This window comes from Electrophorus electricus, chromosome 5, assembly GCF_013358815.1.
Source record: "Electrophorus electricus isolate fEleEle1 chromosome 5, fEleEle1.pri, whole genome shotgun sequence".
In the NCBI taxonomy this organism is placed as follows: domain Eukaryota; kingdom Metazoa; phylum Chordata; class Actinopteri; order Gymnotiformes; family Gymnotidae; genus Electrophorus; species Electrophorus electricus.
This window is the reverse complement of record NC_049539.1, coordinates 6,460,390-6,481,053: the sequence shown is the minus strand read 5'-3', so window position 1 is coordinate 6,481,053 and position 20,664 is coordinate 6,460,390. Positions and strand designations below refer to the sequence as shown.

At 38.4% G+C, this 20,664-nt stretch overlaps 1 protein-coding gene across 1 annotated transcript; it reads left to right on the top strand.

The window, feature by feature from the left end:
* The first annotated feature begins 387 nt into the window (after nt 1–387).
* On the top strand, nt 388–5,920 carry gcm2 (glial cells missing transcription factor 2). Its single transcript, XM_027013616.2, has 5 exons — nt 388–1,223; nt 1,595–1,847; nt 2,575–2,687; nt 3,164–3,289; nt 4,434–5,920. Exons 1-5 carry the CDS (start codon nt 1,128–1,130, stop codon nt 5,334–5,336), a joined length of 1,491 nt encoding a protein of 496 aa, XP_026869417.2. The 5' UTR covers nt 388–1,127; the 3' UTR covers nt 5,337–5,920.
* Nucleotides 5,921–20,664: the final 14,744 nt, after the last annotated feature.

Below are 20,664 nucleotides of genomic sequence, written 5' to 3'. Positions count from 1 at the left end.
GAAAAATGAAGTTTCTACTTTCTTGATTAGTTCAGATAGCAAGCTCTGGGGATACATTTACAAGATTCATACCTCAGCCGCGAAACAACTGAATAAACATTAAAAAGAAAGTTTAAAAAAGCCAGAAAGACTAAAGTGGGATTAACTAACACCTGATATTTAAAGGCTTTTATAATAGTATAATTTAAGTATAATGTGACTTTAAGAAAGGAGCTGTAATTGAAATGGATCGGCTGTTTACTGTGCGAGGTTTGTTTTGTTTGACCAGTCCTTGTTGTTTTGTGTCAGCAACGCAGAAAGGCTTTTCGTTTACATATAACAACTAATGACCTCCAATAGATTACATCACACATGGGATCAACTCTTCAACCCGTGCGCGCACTGTGAGCTTTACCTTCGGCTGAGTCTCAGTCGAACTTGCTCGTAAAATTTCGCTGACGCGTATGTTGCCTGGAGTTCTCAACCGTCAGCTCAGATTTTTGGCCGCGATAGTATTTTTCTTTCTAAAAACTGCACGCATCAGAGTAAATTATTGGATCCCTATAACGATAATTCCTGCATTAGCATTCAGTCTCTTAATTTATACACAGGTCACATGTGGATTTTTTGGAAATTTTATTGTAGACCTACGTTGTTTGGCTTCGATAGATGCACCAATGTCCGTGGACTAAATATGAGCAAACTTAGACTTGTAATGGTGTAGGAGCGCGCCATTACTAGAGGTCAGTTCCACGGATCAGGTAAAAGGAAAGTCTGTTTGTCTTCGGTAGAACTGAGGTAAGGCAGCGCATTGGCCGGCCCTCCCTCCCTCTTTACATAGACAGCACGACACAGCCCTTACCAGTGAGCATTACCCAGTGCTTGCCGCTTGACGCGCACCTGTATGGAAGCGGCGCTACGTGGATTTATGCGATGTATTGAGAAAAATACGGGCCAGGTTTATTGGGACTGTGGATATAATTGAACGGTATTAGTCTTAATTAATTTCGTAAAATAAATGTTTACTCCAAACATGTACAACATTTACTAAGCGTAAACGTTCTGATGGTCGATATGGTTCGGAGTTGAAACACCTCAGTGACCGAGTTCAGAAAGGCGCTCCTCACGAGTTCAAGGAGCTTCGTACAATGTCAAAATCGTCAGATCAGTTTGACAACTCAGATTGTGTATGCTCATTCGGAATGAAGCTGACATGGGATATCAACGACCCTAAACTTCCACAGGTAAATATTTATTTACCCACATTTACTTATCAGCTATTTCCTATACAATATTCATTTTGGAAATGAACGTTGTGCTTATGTAGGCTACATTACGCAAATTACAGAGGTGAACTTTTTTTTTCTAGATGAAATTGTGTTTTTGTTGGAAATGTTCTTTACCTAATTTATTCAAGTTGGATACACTGCGGTGTGCTTCTGCCACTTACTATTAGATGTCTCATTTACATTAAACAGATTTTTTTGATAAATAGATTAAATTGTTCCGCCAACGTTCATCCCTCAGTAGCATTCCTGAGTAGACCTATTTACAGCTTCCGGAATACATAATCTGAGAGCTGTCAAAGGATATTCGTAATGAATTGTCTTTACAGGACACGAAGCAATACGACGCTTTCCAGGAGTGGACGGATGGATATGTTCGATATATCTACAGTGCCGAGGACAAAAACGCGCAGCGCCATTTGAGCGGCTGGGCAATGAGGAACACAAATAACCACAATTGTCAAATCCTCAAGAAGTCTTGTTTAGGAGTTGTAGTTTGCTCCAGGAACTGCACGCTAGCGGATGGAAGCAAACTCCAACTACGGCCAGCCATCTGTGATAAAGCACGTCAAAAGCAGCAAAGTAAGATTTACACATTTAAATTACAGTGAATTATAATCTGGTCTGGTTAAAAACTATAGGCTACTAAGAGTTGATCGTTATCTGAATAGGATCTAAAGTTGGCATAAACACATAACTAATTTTACTTACATCTTAGTGAACAAAGCCTGTTAATAGCCTATAGCTCTAGTGAATAGCTACACAGCGTTTCTACCAAAGCAACGTTGTGAATACAATTCTGAATTACATTAAGTTGCAAATACAATTGCTTAAGTTTCATTTTGAGAAGTTACTTTCTTACGTGCCTTCGCCAGCGCACCTTGGTGAAACGCTACAACGTTTACCTTACAACGTTTGAGTTTTCAAATCGGTTCGTTTTGGGTCATTTAATGTCCCTGTAGGGAACATGACCTTCTCCGACGGCCTTTCTTGTACGTGAACTTTGGTTGCAGTGTCAACTAAAGTAGTTGACACTGCTCATCAAACTGCTCTTTGATGCATTAAACTGCCGATATATTAATATATTAGAGGAAGGCCCTTATCTATCTATCTATCTATCTATCTATCTATCTATCTATCTATCTATCTATCTATCTATCTATCTATCTATCTATCTATCTATCTATCTATCTATCTATCTATTTTTCCCCAGTTTTGGTACTAAATGATTAATAATTAATAACATCTTAAGTCTTCACGTACTACATAGTACGATGTATTGATTCTTCTATTTTTACGTCCCTCCTAGAAAAGCTTTGTCCTAACTGCAACTCGGCTCTTGAGTTGGTTCCATGTCGAGGGCATAGCGGGTATCCAGTCACCAATTTCTGGAGAGTGGATGGCAAGGCCATATTTTTCCAGGTGTGTGCTTATCTTTTCCTGATGGTACGGTTAAACTGCTATCCTGTGTTTTTACAAATAGCCTAGCGTAGATGAACAACTTCATTACACACCCAAATATTTTGCCCCATAATATTTGTATATTGTGTATGTAATTTGCCTTCTCGAAATATCCTAGGTATATATGCATAGTAGGCTACCCTTTAAAGGTGAATCCTCTGTGGTATACGTTTTAAATATAAATAATTCAATGTGAAAAACTAAAAAATGCTATATCAAAATAATTTCTTAAATGAAGAACAAACAAGTATGCTGGTAGCATTTAGAATAACTGTTAAGAGTATATAAAATACTTTATTTTTGTATATTAGTTAAGTAACAGTTATTGTTTAGTATTTTTTTTTTATTGGGGTTGAAATCAAAATTCAGTTTTGGATATTAATTGAGTAGTTGCGTATCGCATTTATAACGCAGCCTTGCTATTTCGTTGTGTCTAGGCTAAAGGAGTCCACGACCATCCAAGGCCCGAGAGCAAGTCAGAGACAGAGGCGAGGAGGAGCGCGGTGAAGAGAAGAATGTCTTCACCTCATTTTGCTCAGAAAAGAAGACTCATAGAGCCAGAGGTTAAAAAAAAAAAGGAAAAAAAAAAAACACTCGCGCTCGCACGGATAACTTCAACAGTTCTGTCTCTGCATTGTTTTTGAAAATATGTAAATTCGCAGACCTGAAATTACTTAGCAAAATACTACTTTGGTAGGGGAAGCAATTAATAGATATTCACTGTTACTGAAAGTGGTGAACGTCTGTTCATTATAGACTAAGCGTACCTTTGCAAAAGTTAACTCTGAATATGGATACTCAGCAAAACATAAATCAGCCTCGGTTTGAATATTGGTTTTTTTTTTTTTATTAAATTATCCACTTTCCAGTAATCACCTGTCTAAACTGACATGTTCTAAATTGTCTAATCTGTCAATAGACGCCTATGAAAACTCATGTTAGGGTCCGAAGAGAGAGTTTAGCTATAATTTAAAATCTGACCTACGTTAATTAGGAAACGTCAGATCAGACTGAATGAAACTCGAACTTCGTGTCTATTTCTGCACTGTCACGTCAACTAACCAGCCACCATCAACATGTTCATTTCCCAAATATTTATAGTAAACACACGTTTTAGAGGCTGACTGTGCTATGTGCGATTTATTTTCCTTACGTGAGGGGAAAAATCAAGTCAGCAACATTTAAACATTTTTATACAGAGAAAAAACTTCATTAACTTAATGTATTTAAATAATTAAGAGAATTAGACTTTATACTTCACAACCGTTTCTGTCGACCGTTTCTCTGTTGCACGTAATGGTACTAATAATATAATAGTCATGTGTTTGTCTCATGTTTATTTATGTACAATACTATTTACATTTACAGCATTTGTCTTATAGGTAGTTTCCTTATTTAATGAATAATAATATAGACAGACAGTTCTAAAATAATAAACATTACTAACATCACCACCAAATAAGAATAATAATAATAATAATAATAATAATAATAATAATAATGATATCTTAATCTTCAGTTTATTTCTTTTAAAATGTAGGATAAAATCATTTTGCCTGATCCTGTATGAACTTTGATCTTGTTTGAATCACCCCCTTTTTTTTATTTTTTATAATTCTTTTTTAATTTTTTTTTTTTTGCAAATCATAAAAATGGTAGTATATGTAGGCAGAGCCGTTGTGACATAATAATTCTTGTTCTCCCCAGCCTGGACGCTACCACGATATGCCTTTCCCCAACATCCACCAGCTTACTATGGAGGCCCCAGACCGTTTCAGTATCATTGCTGAATCCAACTTCCCCATCCAGACCCAGCACTACCCTGCCTTTCAGAATCCAGAGCCCTACAAGTTCCCCTACGACACCCATGGTGCCACCACCATGGCTGATACCTCCAGCACCCTGCAGAAGCCTGCCAATCATCGTCTGTACATGCCCCGTCCACCGTGTGGATATGACTTTGCGGTGCCAGGCTACCTGGGCTCTGGGCCCTACCCCCCGGCACTGTACAAGGACCCCGTCAGCCCACAGAATGAGGCTGAGCTCAATAAGGGTGGGCCCAGCTTAAGCGGGACTCCACACTCTGCCAGCGTGCTTCCGAACCATGAGCGCACTTATCCAGACACCACTGCCAAGCACCACAGCTGGAAGCAGATCCTGGGCAAAGGGCCATATGGGGATCGTGGGGAATACCCACAGCTCCCTGCCAATGCTAACCATTACTACAACAGCGAATACCCATGCAGGTACACAGGACCCGGGCCTGCTACACCCACAGCCCTCCAGACCATTATCACCACCACAACTAAGGTGTCCTACCAACCCTGCCCCAAGCCCTCCGTGGTGAAATACGGGGAGAACGTCTATGACGTAAAGGGACTGACTAACTGTAATTCTCTTTTGGAGGAGTCTTCCCCCACCTCCTACTCTGAGCTGAAGATTCCAGAGGACTCAGGTGTGATCAAAACAGCTGTTTCCTACCAGGACCCGCTCCCCACTAAAATTGAAAGGGTGGAGAATTTCGAGGGCTACCGCTACAGCAGCTACAGCTCCAACAGCTACCCCGAGAGGGTGACGCATCCATATAGGTACGAGGGTGGAGAGTACTGACATGATGCTTCACACCAGTGAGCCAGGAGATCAGAAGGTGAGACAGATACATAGTGGACAACACAATTTGTGCTGACGGTACCTCAATGATAAAAATCTAACCCACTGGGTGAAAGAGTGATTGTTTAGTCTGTAAATATGTGTAGCTATTTATAAGCAGTATTTGAGCATTAGACCTGTTGAAATGTTTTAGTTGAAAAGCTGTTTGTGTAGATACCTGATCCAAAGTTAGTTAAATTCCGCAAAACATTTCAGAATATTTTTTAATTAGCTAGCTGTGTGTTAAAGAAAGATGATACCTGTTTATAAAAAAGAAATTGCATTTTATGTCTTTGCAAATTAAGAGTGGAAAAAGGTATATTGGAATCACAATTCTGTTTTTGATGTAAAAAGTCTTATAATCTTATAACTAAACTGATTGCAAATTAAGTGTGACAGTAAGTCATTCAGACTGGATACACAGTATTCCCTCTTTTCTCTATTATTAAAGATTAAAAATACATTTAATAATAGTTGTCTGAATATACATGACATAAATGTGTATTAAATGTAATTAATAAACATTTTCTATATATTACTTAGTGTATTACATGTATATATTACAAGTGCAGAAAGTGTTTAACAAACTCTGAACCCTTTTTACTGAGCAACATAAAACAGCTCTTTTCGGGGCTCTGTCTGTTTATTCAGCATGTGTCAGTGGGAAGTAAAAAAGAAAAAGACCGCCTACAAGCATATAATGAAGGGCTTTGTGACTGAGCACTTTTAAGACACTAGAGAAAGAGAGTGACACGCTTTACTGGCATGGGCAATCAAGTAGAGGATGTTCCTCTGTCAAGAGGCATTAAGGATAATCATAGACAATTAACTGGCTGGTTTGTCAATGGACTGATTTTAATCTCCATCTTAGTTACAGAGCCCAGACCTCTGCACTGGTGGGGGTGGGGGCAGTGTGTGTGTACAAATAGGAAATAGCAGTATAACGAAAGCAAAAGGATGGAGAGGTTGGAGAAAGGATGAAAGGATAACATGTGCAAGAAGGGGGAGAGAGAGAGACAGAACGAGAGAGAGGCCAGTAATACCTGCTGCTGACAGTATCTCTTCACACAACCTTTGCACTGACGACTAAAGACAAGGCGCCACGGCATCATGGAACCATGCACACACACACACACACACACACACACACACACACACACATGTAACTACTAGCTCCTCCATGTTCTCAAGACAAACACACTTTGTAGGGAGATTCCTTTAGATGTACTGACTAGATAAACAAATGGTTTTGTAACATCAGAAATGTGTGTGCTTTGTGAGCAAATCTCCTTGAAATCTGTCAGGTTGGACATTTGAACGATGCTTGGCATCCGCTACATGTCAAGTCAGCGTAGAATTGATGTAAAACTATAATACACTGCAGAGAGAGGGGCCTTTACCAGTTCAGTTTCAAATATTTCTAAAGCAGACAGACTTTATTAAAAACATGGCACAAAAGCAAGTAAGCACTAATGTCCAGAATGTCACTTTACCGAAGAGGGTAAATATGATCCTCTAACATTTGCCCTTCCACTGTTCCCTGTCTAACCATAATGTGCTATTTTGTGTTTTAATATACAACACTGTGTGCGTTTTGTGTGTATGATTAATGTTAGTTCATATCTCGGACACCCCTATAGTTCCCCTGTTGCCCTCATGATGAGCCTCATATTTCAAGGGCTCTTTGTTTACAAACAGCAGGGGAAAGATAGTTGTGGCTCAAAGGCAGGTGCCTCATAATGTCTGCAACCATGGAGAACTTCAAAGACACCATCTTGAGTGCTACCTCATCCCTGGCAGCATACTGTCATGCTGGGCATCACACTAACCTGGCCCGCTCTGAAAATGGGTCCCTATTTCTGAACTATTTCTGCACTGAGTTTGCAAGATGTGCCTGAGAAAGTCCTGAGGAAATATTTGAAATGTGCTTTAAAAACCCACTCTCAGTATTCAAGGTGCAGGACAGATTCAACAAGGTCCTTTTTTAGAATAGAATATTTTAGAATATTTCACCAAATAAGAGAGGTTTGCAGTAGGACTGCATATGGTAAAACATTTCACCATACACATTGCTGATAGTGACATTGAGAATTGCATACAAAATTAATATTATTTCAGAGACACTTTCTATCTGACAACCTTCTAGTTACACCACTGGAATGAATTGAAGAAACTCAAAGCTGATACTCACTGCTTATGCTCATCCTTACATCTTTTTATATCCTATTTTAGCAAACACACTGCTTGGACATGGTTGTAATAATTATTGTTTAGCCCTACAGATCACAGATTTTTTGATGCATCTCAGAGCGTGTTGTGCACGACAAATATTCTGGGTTAACCTATAAAGCCACGGTGTCTACCCAAGTACATCCCTGCTCTTGCCTCTGTTCTCTGATGCTGTCAGTGTCCATGGGCCTACTGTAATTGCTCTAAAAAACAAGAAATGACTGAATTACACTGATGCATTTTCAGCCTTTAACTGTGCAAAGTCTTTTTTGCACATTTTGCACATTATTGGGATAATTAAAGGTAAATGAAATGAATTAAATTTAAACTTCCCTATTTCAAATTTCAAAATACAACAAACAAATAAAGATAAAATAAAAACAGAAAACTTTGGCCATTGTTAGACTGCCAGTGCTGAATGCATTATACTGTGCCCAGAAGAGGTAAGCAATACATGATCTGTTGCTTATTGTATCTTTAAGTATTTAAGTATACAGCAATACATGATCTGTTGCTTATTGTATCTTTACGTATTTAAGTATACAGCCATTGACTCTCTCTCTCTCTCTCTCTCTCTCTCTCTCTCTCTCTCTCTCTCTCTCTCTCTCTCTCTCTCTCTCTCTCTCTCTCTCTCTCTCTCTCTCTCTCTCTCTCTCTCTCTCTCTGTGTCTCCCTCCCTCCCTGCCTCCCTCTGCTGCATTAAGAAAGAGTGGAGCACAGGTGGTGTGTGCTCCATATTTCTTCATCACTGTCATTAACTGAGGTCTAGACCAGCCTGGTTCTCTGACTGAAGTAGGAGAAGAGTTTAGTACTCAGATGCTGTGATGCACTGAGAACAAGCACCAGGTCTTTTTTTTCTCTTTTCTGTCTGTCTTTTTATTCTTTCTCAGGATCTCCCTCCTCCCTGTACAATGTAAAGTCCTTTCATACCCCTATCGTTCCAGTTTGACCCCATCTATCCTATAGAGTCTGATAAGCCTTTGATTGAGAAGTGCACAATAAAGAGATTTTGTTCAGCTCCAACTGAAAGACTGATTCAGAAGTTAAAAGCACTTAAAACTTTGTACTTTAAACTGATTTGGTAAAGGTGCTATATATATATATATATATATATATATATATATATATATATATATATATATATATAAAGTATGGGCTTGGTGGAATTTATTAGTTTATTCTTTTGAATGTAAAGGGTTAATTATTTAGTTAGTTAATTAATCTGTCCAGTGAAAAAAAAAATGGATATAACCATTTTAAAAAATTGAGTAGGCCTTAGATATTCGGATTGCATCAAATGAAATTAATCTAAATTAAAATAAATCAAGAGATTATGATTCCTACATACACATTGATTGTCCCATATGTATACTGGTCATAGAAAGGCATCTTCCTTTTCAAAATGTGCACTTTTTGTTGTATATCATTGTATAAATTATATACAATAATTATAATAATAAAATAATAAATCAATTTGCTTTACACAATAACTCACTTTAGCTGGGTCAAAATACTATTGTAAAACATTTATTTGATTCAAAATTACAACAGTGAAATAATATTTATTTGGTTAAGTAAACAGCTCCCATCAGTCCCCATTTGTAAACTACTTCAGGTATATCAAACCACATTACAGATCACATAAACTAACTGCTCTTTCTGTGTCACGTTACAGCCCGTCCTCCCAAGTGTCTCCTCCCCGTGTGTGTGTGTGTGTGTGTGTGTGTGTGTGTGTGTGTGTGTGTGTGTGTGTGTGTGTGTGTGTGTGTGTGTGTGTGTGTGTGTGTGTTCGTCTGTGTGGCCACGACCCCCATGTGTCACACCTGTTTATAATTGCTGGTGATTTACGTATGTATATAAACCCTTATGGTTCTGTTGTGGGTGTTTGATGTTCAAGCTAGCTTCATTGCTGCATCGTATTTGGTTTCTGTGTGAATAAATGTATGTGTTTGTTTAACGTAACTCGCATCTTGATTAGCCTCCTTACGTTACATTCTGTCTCTTACTGACTCCTGAACTCATGCTTTGCTCCTCTGTGGTAATGTCACACCCACCAGTTGTCTCGTGTACAATAAAAGAAGCTATTTCTTCAGACTTTTACTGCTTGGCAACCAAATCTGGAAAGGTTCTTTCAAAATAACAGTTGTGGAAAACAACAGGACAGGAAATGGAAAATAAGAGATATAAGGGATTTAAGTATCACATTGAGAAGCCTCATTAACAAGTGACACCTGTCAGACCTTGACTAGATCACTCCAGACAGGATAACTACGCAAAAAGCTGAGAGGCTAAGGAGAGGCCAATAGCAAGGACCTGCTCTGGCAAACATATCATGAGTACTCCACAAACCTGGCCTGGATCTGAAAACAGCACAGTCCATAAATGGAAAAACAAAAACATCAGAATCTTGTCATGTGATACTAAAAAGCACCTTAAGGATTCTCAGTCAAAACAAAAGGTGCTCTGGTCAGATGAGAACATCAAACATCTTGTTCTGGATGTTACCATGCAAAGAACATTTTTCCTGTAAAGAGGGGGGTCTTGTCAAATGGGATTAGGATGCCTGATGGATAGTGTAAGAGGCAAATTCCTACAGAAAGCCTGCAGTCCTCAGACAGAAAGCTGAAAATGGAAAGATGCTTCACCTTTCAACATGACAAGACTGCACAGTGGTGGAAGAACAAGAAGCTGAATTGGCCTGGTCAGAGCCCAAAATTAAATCCCAGATAAAGTCTATGATGGTCAATTAGCCTTAACCTCACAATCTGATTGAGCATGAACAATTTTGACTGAGCATTCTTGTACCTCTTTAAGTGTATATACAAAAGGTGCTTCCAGAAAGTATTTTTAATCAACCTAATTATTCTACTGTTTCATTTTTTAATTTATACTCAGAATTGGAATTTGTCATTCTGGTGCTGCAATGTGCAGTTTACTTAAAACTATTTTCCAGGTTTTAGAGCAACAATCAAAGTATCCTTGAAACTAATGGCTCATTATGTGCGTAAAAGTTAAAATCTGTGCTTTTATGCAAATAAATAGATAGGCATCTAACTGTTCTCCATTATGTAGTGAAAATGTAGCTTTAGGGCCCGCAGAGTGAACCTTTCCAGCCACTGGTGCTCCTAAAAGCAGAAAGACAAGAGAGGACAAAAGTTTAGCCCGCTGATATGATTGACAGCCTCACTCACTGAAAACATCCCAAATAAAACAGGTGCACAGATCCTTATGAAAAGTCTTTGGATGCACCATAGCATCGTTTTCCATCCCCATGACCGTGAGACCAAGCGACAACATGACATTCCTGTCAACCTTGTTACACATTCTGGTTCTGACCTACTCAGGCTACAGTACGCAAAACTGTCTCACCTGATAGATACTGTTGTTTTGAACTCTGTCTTGAACCATAGTAGGAATGCCAACAATGCAGCTGCGAAGAAGGCGCATAACTGTTAGGAGCGACTGGCCAGCGACAGGTTATTTTTTATTCCAGGACGCGCGATATCTACCGACTGAAAGAGCGGAATGTACGTGAAATGTATTGTGAACATAAATCAAGCTAACCTGATATGAAGGGGTGCTAAACGTGGTGTCCATTTGTGTAAAGACACTGCGATGTCAAAGAAGAGTCACTGACTATTTTGTATTTCATTCTCTATAGACTGTAACATCGTTGTCAATATTGACAGCACTGTGATTCAGGATGAATAGCTTCAGGGTTAATCATAAAGCAAACAGCAGGCCTGCGAAACACTAATGTTTTTACTTTTGGAGGAATTATTTTAATATGGCCTGAATAGCATGTAAAAAATCTCAGATTTAAATAAAAAAGAAGGAACAGCCAAGAAGGCAACCAAACAAAAATAAATATAGACTACGATTATCCAGTGCAGTTTGTAGAGCTTGGTCTAAATTGTTACCAAGGAAATCTTTTACAATAAATTTGTAAAAGTTGTAGTTTACTCGATTAATCTGGTAGAATTGTATTATACACATAGGTTAGCATAATATATAGGAGACAAATCTTTGTGCAAGCCAGTTTGTATGGAGTGATACCAGGAGGTAAGGCCATAAGAGGCAAGTGGAAAAAGAACCATTTAATTATGTGTACCTATCCCCCAAGTATATTACTTGGCCAATTCATTTATATGATGAGTGTTTAGGTTTATCCTAATTTCAAATATGAGTAAAACATTCATTCAGTACCATGAAGCTTGTGGGCCATAGATAACCCATGTATTAGGCTAAGCAGAATACATGTCCCTTCAGCTGAGCATTGCCTGTCATTTTGCCTATAGGTGACAAAAAAATATCTTAATAGTTCACAGCTACCATGAGTTCTACGACAGCCTCTGGGTTAATTTTAGGGGGAGCTAATTGATTATGTTTACCATCCAGGAATGAAAAGGGAACCAGTCCTAAACCCTACCACAACCCACCTCTTTGTAGTAATTTGAAATATAAATGTATATTAGTGGTTTGCCCATGTAATAAAATGTCCTATAAATCAAGACTTAATGAGACATTGTGGGTTTCAGATAATCTCTTAAAGGTTTATATTATGCAATTATGACTAATACACGCACACACGCAGGTTCGCGCACACACACACACACACACAAACACAATTTCTTTATCAACCACAAAAGACCCATTAAGTATCTGAGAAAGCAGGGATGAAGAAGGGTCAGGTGGGCACTGAGATGTTTGATTTAGGAGAAAGCCCTTTACATACTCTTCTACAGATCTCAGTGCTCACACTGTCAAAACACAAATATTCATACTCATCTTCACGAAACCTTACACACACAATCAAGCATGATTTGCAATAGCATTTAACGATCACTCACATAAACAACACTTCCTAAACATATCTTCACACATATCGTACTCTCTTCTTGTGCATGAAGAGGATTAACACCTGCACACTGAAACCCATCCATGTTCCAGCTCAATTCATCTGAATGGCAAACACATGTAAGGTGGGCCTCCCTGTAGCAGGAGAGCTTGTCTGACAGCCCTACACCAGGGGGTCACAGCTCACAAATGCTTGTGCTTGCAGCACAAAGGAACAAGAGGCTCAATGTTCATCTCACAGCTAACAGCAAATGATATCTTAATGGATCTCAGGTGAGCCTCGCAAAGAAAAAAATACACAGGTACTAAGTTCAGATGTGGTCTTGAGCATAAAATTTGAACACTCGTTAATACTTTCTTTTAAAATGGCATGTGACTCCACAATACTTTCACATCAGAGCATATTTTGAAGATATAACCTACACTGGTAAAGCATTGAGTGATTAGATATAATTCAGGTCAAGACAGGTTTATTGTCATATGCACTCAGAACAGAGAGCATTCAAGAATGTTCAAGAATATTGAAATTCTTTTGCTATAGCAGCATGCTATACAACAAAGGGCATTGCTAAGGGAGTAAAACAAGTAACACAAGACTGAGGAGAGGAATTGCATACAGTAGGACAGATGACAAGTGATTCATAAATAAATTAAAAAATCAGTAAGAAAGTAATCTAAAACAGTTAGGAATCACAGGATGGTTTTATTACAGGAACAACTGAGGTTTTCAAATTATAACAACATACCCACGACAATGCACAGATTACTATATTATACTTTATAGGTAAATTAACTAATATTTAATTTTAATATATTATAATATTTGGGATCCAGATTAAAGCCCCAGGGAATTAGGTTAATGTTGGTCTTCTTTTCACGCAAAATTTCCATACACAAAACTATGAATAATTGGTGACTTTACAATGTTTGCATACTTAAGCAGAATTTCTTCCCTGCTAATGTGACTTTAGAGGTTCTGAATATGGATATGTCTTTTGTATCCTCAGCTAGTGCATGCATAACCAATTTAGCAAGTGAAAGCAAAACTTGCAAAATAATTGTCAAAATCATGGTAGGTTTGTACATGTAGGTTTGCATAAGCAAGGTCCTCTGTAATAATTCTCAGAATCATGATAGGTTTCTACATGCAGGACTGAACGATGCAGATTCTCTCCATGTAGTCCCGTTTGAAAGGCTCCAAGTCCCCCAAAGGAGGATGTAAAAATCGCACTGGCTCATTAGATTATTAGGACCAAACTAGGATAGTTCTCAGATATGGATCTGTAATATGACACTCAAGTTTTAAATACAACCAGTTTAAATATATGTTCCCAGGACTTTAATTAAATAACTGAGGCCCAGTGTATTTATATAGAGGTCCACTTAATTCCCATGATGCTTCAGACCCTGTGTTTTTATAAAAGAGCAGCATTTGTTCATTAGGTAGGTGGATATACTAGGTATCTTAGATGTCTTAAACCATATGAGCCAGTATATGAATTTTTCAGTGGCTTGCACTGAATACTTTGAGACAAATTATGAAGGAACCAATAGGATGGTAGACTTTCAAAAGTTTAAAGATTAGGGGTATTTCGAGATCTTAACCTTGGTATTAACAACCTAATTTTCAAACACCCTGTGCTATAATTCAATAGAGTATGAACCAACATTGGAATAGTGTTACAGTGTGAACTGAATTTATTACAGTGGATTTGCACAAGATTTCATTAAATCAATGCAATTACTTTGTAAGTGATTTCACATACTGCTTACATTTGAATACTTTAACTGAACAACATTATTGGTCTAAATCTCCAAAGCATTACAAAGACAAAGAAATGAGAATGACTGGGAATTTTGCTCCACAGCGTGTGTATGTATCTGTATAAGAATGCTTATGCCCTTCAGGACAGACAGGTACCTGAATGTCCTTTATCGTGTCATCAGGTATGTCCTGTTTGCTCCATTGCACCTGAGCAGAGCAAGTATCTGGCCTTTTGGTCGCTGATGGTTATCATCCATTTCAGTGTGATCCATAATTACCTGGAACATAAGGCATAAATGTGTTCCATGGCTGCACCTTTAGTAGTGTACATTTTAGGCCTGTGATCACCTCAGACTGACACATAATGAACAAGTTAAGACAACTACAGCTGACTTACACATCGTTTCAATGTGTAGATTTTGCACACTCCCACATAATGGGCACTCACTGAACCATAACCACTTCCTCTACCTTGAATAGAACCACTGGAAAAAAAAGCACACAACTACTCACACATATTCACAAACACTTGCATGATGAGTTGAAATACAAAAATGTTTGGCCCTATTACTCAACACACAGGTTCTATAATTTTCCAGTAAAGAGTCTTAAGCAAATAAACAACAGAGCTAAAAGTAAATGATGGCAACTGAATATAAAAACCAGAGCTCACAATCACTCAATGACTGCCTCAGCTTTATGTCACTTGTTTCATTCTTACTGCATTTACTAAAAAAATGACATTTTAATTGACATATTAAGCTGTTAATAGTCATATTACTAAAATAAATTGCTAGAAACCTTATAAGACTTCATAACAACCACAAAATCTTTAATAAATGTCTAACTTCTTAAAGCTCCATATTCTCCCTTCTGTATTCAGACTGGATTTCTGAACTTTGATCTAATAAAAAGATTATCTAAAAAGGAGGGACTTAATACATTAAATATTTTCCTGAAATTCAGTAACAAACCTCACAGGCCAGGTGGTATGCGAAGATGCTCAGTTTCAGGGAGTGGCATCTTGTCTGTCCTCAGAACAATGGCGCCGATCAGAAAATGTCATTTTTCCTGCACGTCTTGACACTTAGTCACATTTATCATCGTGCCTGAGATCTCAGTGGCGTCTTTACGCCATCCTTTCATTCTTCTCAAAGTTATACAAAAACATTGCTTACTTGGGAACATAAGGAACTATGGATGTTTAAAACTTGGAGCCAGTTCTTTGGTTCCTACATAAAAGAAATCACCTAAATAGCCATAAATCTGCTCTAAACAATGATTTCTTTGACATGAACAGTACAATTAACCTGTGAGTCTTTAGCCCTTGAAATGCCATGCTAAAGTATTTATAGTTGTGTTCTGTGTTTTCTACACTGATGTGTTTATAGTAGCCACAATGCTCATATCAGCACTCATATCAAGTGTGAGTCACCGGTTCAGGTTAGTTGTGGGCTTGGTCAAAAGCAGACATCAAGGAAATAAAAGCACACAAATTTAAATAAACATACCTGTAGCAAATAAGGGGTATTTAACCAGAAAGGCATCGATTTGCAGCCTGCACTGTGAAAGCAAAATGGTCATCTCAAACAGATCATCTCAAACGGTCTGATTCGACAACAACAAAAAGAAGTTAGAGTAGTTAAAGTTGTTCTGTTATCCCTAATGCTACTGAGCACTCACAGCAGCCTGTGAGTTTTTTTCAAGTATATATGAATTATTACACCATATGTGATTATAGGCATCTTGGGAGCCTTGGCTCTTGGCTATATTCTCCTAGAATAAGGGTATATATTTATGTAAGACTCACTTTCTTCCATAAGCCTCCTTTTTTTCTGCTAAATCACTGTAACTGGAATAGCTGTTAATACAACTTTTCTACTTGCTTCGTGAAGTGATGATTCGTACATGACCTTCATGGGAGATGAACCCTACTAGGACATTAACTGAGTAAGATGAGAAGGTTTCCAGGTGTGTTGTGGGTGTGTTTCTAGTGTGTGTGTATGTGTGTGTGAGGGCGAGAGATGTGTTCTACCAGTCACTTGTTCCTTTAAAGTTCAACCATCTTGACGAGTCCCCCTCACACATACATATATACACACACCTCATGACATGTTCTCGTCCCCTCTTCTTGTCATGCTAACAGTGGCTTCCTGGTTCAAGGAGAGAGCAAAGCACATTAGCTGTGTTTTGTCTGTGTGCTAATATGAAGTGCTAATGGATCTATGCTAAGCATCGACCCGTACTCTCGTGTCTCCTGCTTGATCCAGGGTGCGGGATTCATGTTTGAAGTGTGGCAAAGCCCCCGCCCCTTCTACATTTTATATATGAGTACTTTATTTTGGTTGTGTCCTTCTTGTACCCTGCAAGAACAGAGGAATAAAAGAACAACAGGTGAGTTGACAGATAAAGAGTCGTCACGCATGGGTGCAGTTGTCTGTTGTAAAATTGCTTTTGGAACCTTCATTTTTTTCTGATAGCATAAGATCATTTTGATGTCATTCGCCACTGAGCAACATCTAGAATAACTTTTAAAGGCAACACAGTGAGGTTAGGGTTAACTTAGAGTTAAGCTTTTGTTATGCCTAGATAATCTTTTATGTGTGTTAAGCTAGAAAAAAAAAAAAAAAAAAAAAAAAAAAATATATATATATATATATATATATATATATATATATATATATATATATATATATATATATATTTTTGTCCCCCGCTTCTTCCAAAATCAGTTTTTTGCCACCCAAAAAAATATATTTTGGGGGGCAAACCAGTCTCAACCCAGCATTGATATCACCATATTAAAAAACTCCAGCAATACATTGCTTGATAACTCACAGCAGTGAAACATCCACTTCCATACCAGTGTCATGTCTCAGTGTCACGGCTGGACTGAGAATGGTCTTCCTCACTAGTAATATCTGTTCATCAGTGGTCATTATGGAGTACTCAACTAGTAATCTGAAGGTTGCCAGTTCACCACCCACTACCACCAAGTTGCCACTATTGGACCCCTGAGCAAGGCCCTCAAACCCTCAATTGCTTAAATTGTATTCAGTCATAATTGTATGTTATTTTGGATAAAACTGTCAGTTAAATGCCGTAAATGTAAATATAACATAGATAGATACCCAATAAAGTAAGTGTATTTTCAAAGTAGGTGTTTGGAATAAAGCAGGTGGTAACTGTCAAGCTTATAAAAATGTAAATAATTTCTGAATTAAAAATAAAAAGTTACTTTTCTAAATTGGAATACTTTTTATTTTTGTATAAGTGGCCTGCTAATGCATACCCCAAAAAACACGAAGGTCCAAAGGTTTTTGACATTTTAAAGAAAGCAAATAACTTTGGATGTCAGCATTCTTCCTCTCGGCATGAGAGCATGTACACACAAGATAACTAGAAGAAGCATCCAGTTAATCTTCAGTTAATTCTTCCCGAGGTGCTGAAAGCTGGTGTGCGTGTGCTCGTGCGTATGTGGGGGAGTGCGTGCGTGTGTGACGGCAAGAGTATGTCGCTGTCTGCAGGCTTGTTTGAATATGAGCGCGTGCTGGGCGAATCAGAAGCCTTGTCCTGTGCTGGCGCTGCTGAGACGCCGGCACGAGCGAGGGCTTGTGCAAAGGGTCCTGAGCGCCGCCAAGTAATCCCCATATCAGCAGCAGCCGTGCGCTCACAACGACGACGACGCGGCCCTCTTCTCGCAACCCTTAACTCTCTCGTGGCTACTGCCCAACACAAACACGCAAACCGAGCGCTTCGTTCCTTTCCTATTGGTCGTTACGCATTTCCTGGTTGTATCAGGATGACGCGTCTTGGAGGACTGTGGAGCTAATGTGGTGTTAACAACAAAACCCAAACACTATGACAACCTCATGCATAATATATTTTAGAAATGAATACGTTTTCTGGCATTTCTTCATTTCCAAATCTCTTCTCAGCAAGAGTAGCGAGGATCTGAGGTCATGGATTACCTAGGGGGGAAATCCAAGATCGTGGATTAACATTTGACCGTGATTTCAGATCAGAGACTGCAGGGCTCGATGCCCGAATGCACAAGAATGAGTCAAAGCTTTTTGCAGTTCCAGTCCATTTGAATTCCTTCTAGGCCACTACCTGTGCGGCTGATGCAATCTGTTCTCAGATTGATTTGTGATGCTGCCCCCTATGGGTCTGACATGAAAACAGCGCTTCTCTCTTCATTGTAGTGTCTGAAAACTTGTTTGCTTAGGTCATTCGGGGCTGTTTTCCAAACATCTGAACAGGGTTTTTTTCTTCTTCTTCAGAGAATATGATTCTTAAAAAATACATACATACATGTTCTCACAATCTTTAAACATCCCTGAGCGTACTGGTATCAATTAATGCCAATACTCAAGTAATAATTATATAAAATCCAGGTCACATTGCACCCAATTTAAATAAACACACGAACCAGTGAATAAGTGACTGAATGAAGAAATGAATGAATGAATGATTGAATAATTCTGATCACTAAAATAAAAAAAGTGAAACTAAAGGTAGCAATAGATAATATTACTTTAATATTTATATTTCTATATTAGATTTTTAACTATTACATTAAAAGAAGGGGTAAATGTTTTTTCTAAAGCAAAACAACAACAACGATTAATTATGATATACTATTCAGTTGGCTTCTATAGTAAGGCTTCTTTTGCTTTTTGCCTTTTTCAGTCAGATCAGAACACTCTATCACAAAACTAGCATGCAGATGTTTGAATTTCTTAACAGTCTGTTTTTCAGATCTGTGGGCAAATTCCCAGATTGAAAGGAGGGATAATGCTGAGGCTGACATTGACCAGATACACAGGACAATTCCTCTATGTCAAAGACCCCTCTATCTCTCTCTCTCTCTCTCTCTCTCTCTCTCTCTCTCTCTCTCTCTCTCTCTCTCTCTCTCTCTGAATTGCACAATGCACAAGCTGACATGCTCAGGTGCATCCTGATTAATCTTAGCTGGTTACTACCACTGTCTCAGATCTCAAATTTGTCATCATCAGGCAGAAAAACTGAACACAACCTGGCCACATTCCAGATGAACTGCAAGCCAACCTGAAAATTGTGCCAAAACAGCCTGCTGACCTCTGTGTAACCCAAGCCAAAGGGAGTGGATGGAAAATAATGCTTGAAAGTTTTTTTTGTTTTGTTTTCTGGAGTACAATGGGAAAATTAGGTACAAACAAAGATGCCTGCCTTTGCAGTCAGGACCTTGCTAGTTTATGTCTCCGCACTTTGTATACAGTTGCGTTCTCTGCAATCTCCAGACATCAATGATGCACAGAACATGCTCACTTGTTTAGATGATGAGTAGAAGCTGATACTTTATCAAAGCTACCTGCATGAACAATAGTTTTCTTGGTTGCGTATTGGCAGAGGGCCCAGGGCCGTGAGAGGCGCCTACGTGCAGACTGTACCTGTGCAGTGTGAACCGGCAGTGCTGAGGTTTGCCCCAGAGAGATAAAAGGCATTTCAGCGAGTCTAACCTGAACAGTTTGGCATCAGAGGCTGCTGCGTTCAAAATAAACATTCGGCACCGTATCACTGCATGCACATTCTCTTTGGGGTGAGTAACAAGCTCAGTAGCAAATGAGGAGCTGGGAGTTATGATAAACAGCTTCACATTTCACAGAGAACTGTAGGGTGATGTGGCGTTGGGAAACGAAAGCATGTCACTTTGGCAAGCACTGGATTTTCCCTTTCTGAGAAATCTCCATAAAACAGGCTTTGTTAGTAGTAAGGTACAACTCGAAGTTTAAGACTACATTACAGGTTTTACTTTGCAACAATTTCTCTTGGTGGATCTGATGTATAAGAATTGGATTACAATAACATATTGCAACAGTGTACTCATGATCATATTTTTAAGTGATTAGCAATTATAAATTTATGGTGATTCTTGTTAGCCTAGTCAGGTAAATTGTAATGCTTAATTTACACATAATAATGTCTCATGCCACACTTGAAGTGAAAGTACCAAGGCCACTCATTTCACCAGTTGTTCAGGTATTTTGCAAAGCATACATTTTAAGATACAATTTGCAAATACTACTAATGGCAAGCCATTTTTGAGAACTGAAATAGTAAAGGTTTTTGCATAACTAACAATATACAAACAAAATATGGATGCACATATTTCAAAGAACAGTCAGACTCCGTCACTGTAATTTTCAGTGACAAAGAGATCTGAAAGGTAACAACATTAGGCCAAAATTCAACAACTTGACATAATTTGTATGCCATTAGGCAGGTAAGTATAATCAAAGTTATCTGTTAATAATATCTCTGGTATAACAGAAAAATGTGTGATAATTAGAAGTCAAGCTATGTATATAGCTGCTCTAAGATCATTGAGAACCAATCAGGTCCCTGCTGAATGGATGTCTGTATTGTAGGCTTTGCTAGTAACATCCTTGCTAGCAT

Bases quoted from the DNA above. Each gene is read 5' to 3' on its own strand.
- gcm2 (XM_027013616.2), top strand. From the start codon at position 1,128: ATGTCAAAATCGTCAGATCAGTTTGACAACTCAGATTGTGTATGCTCA. The intron at 1,848-2,574 runs GTAAGATTTACA...CGTCCCTCCTAG, and splicing joins AGCACGTCAAAAGCAGCAAA to AAAAGCTTTGTCCTAACTGC. The intron at 3,290-4,433 runs GTTAAAAAAAAA...TGTTCTCCCCAG, and splicing joins GAAGACTCATAGAGCCAGAG to CCTGGACGCTACCACGATAT.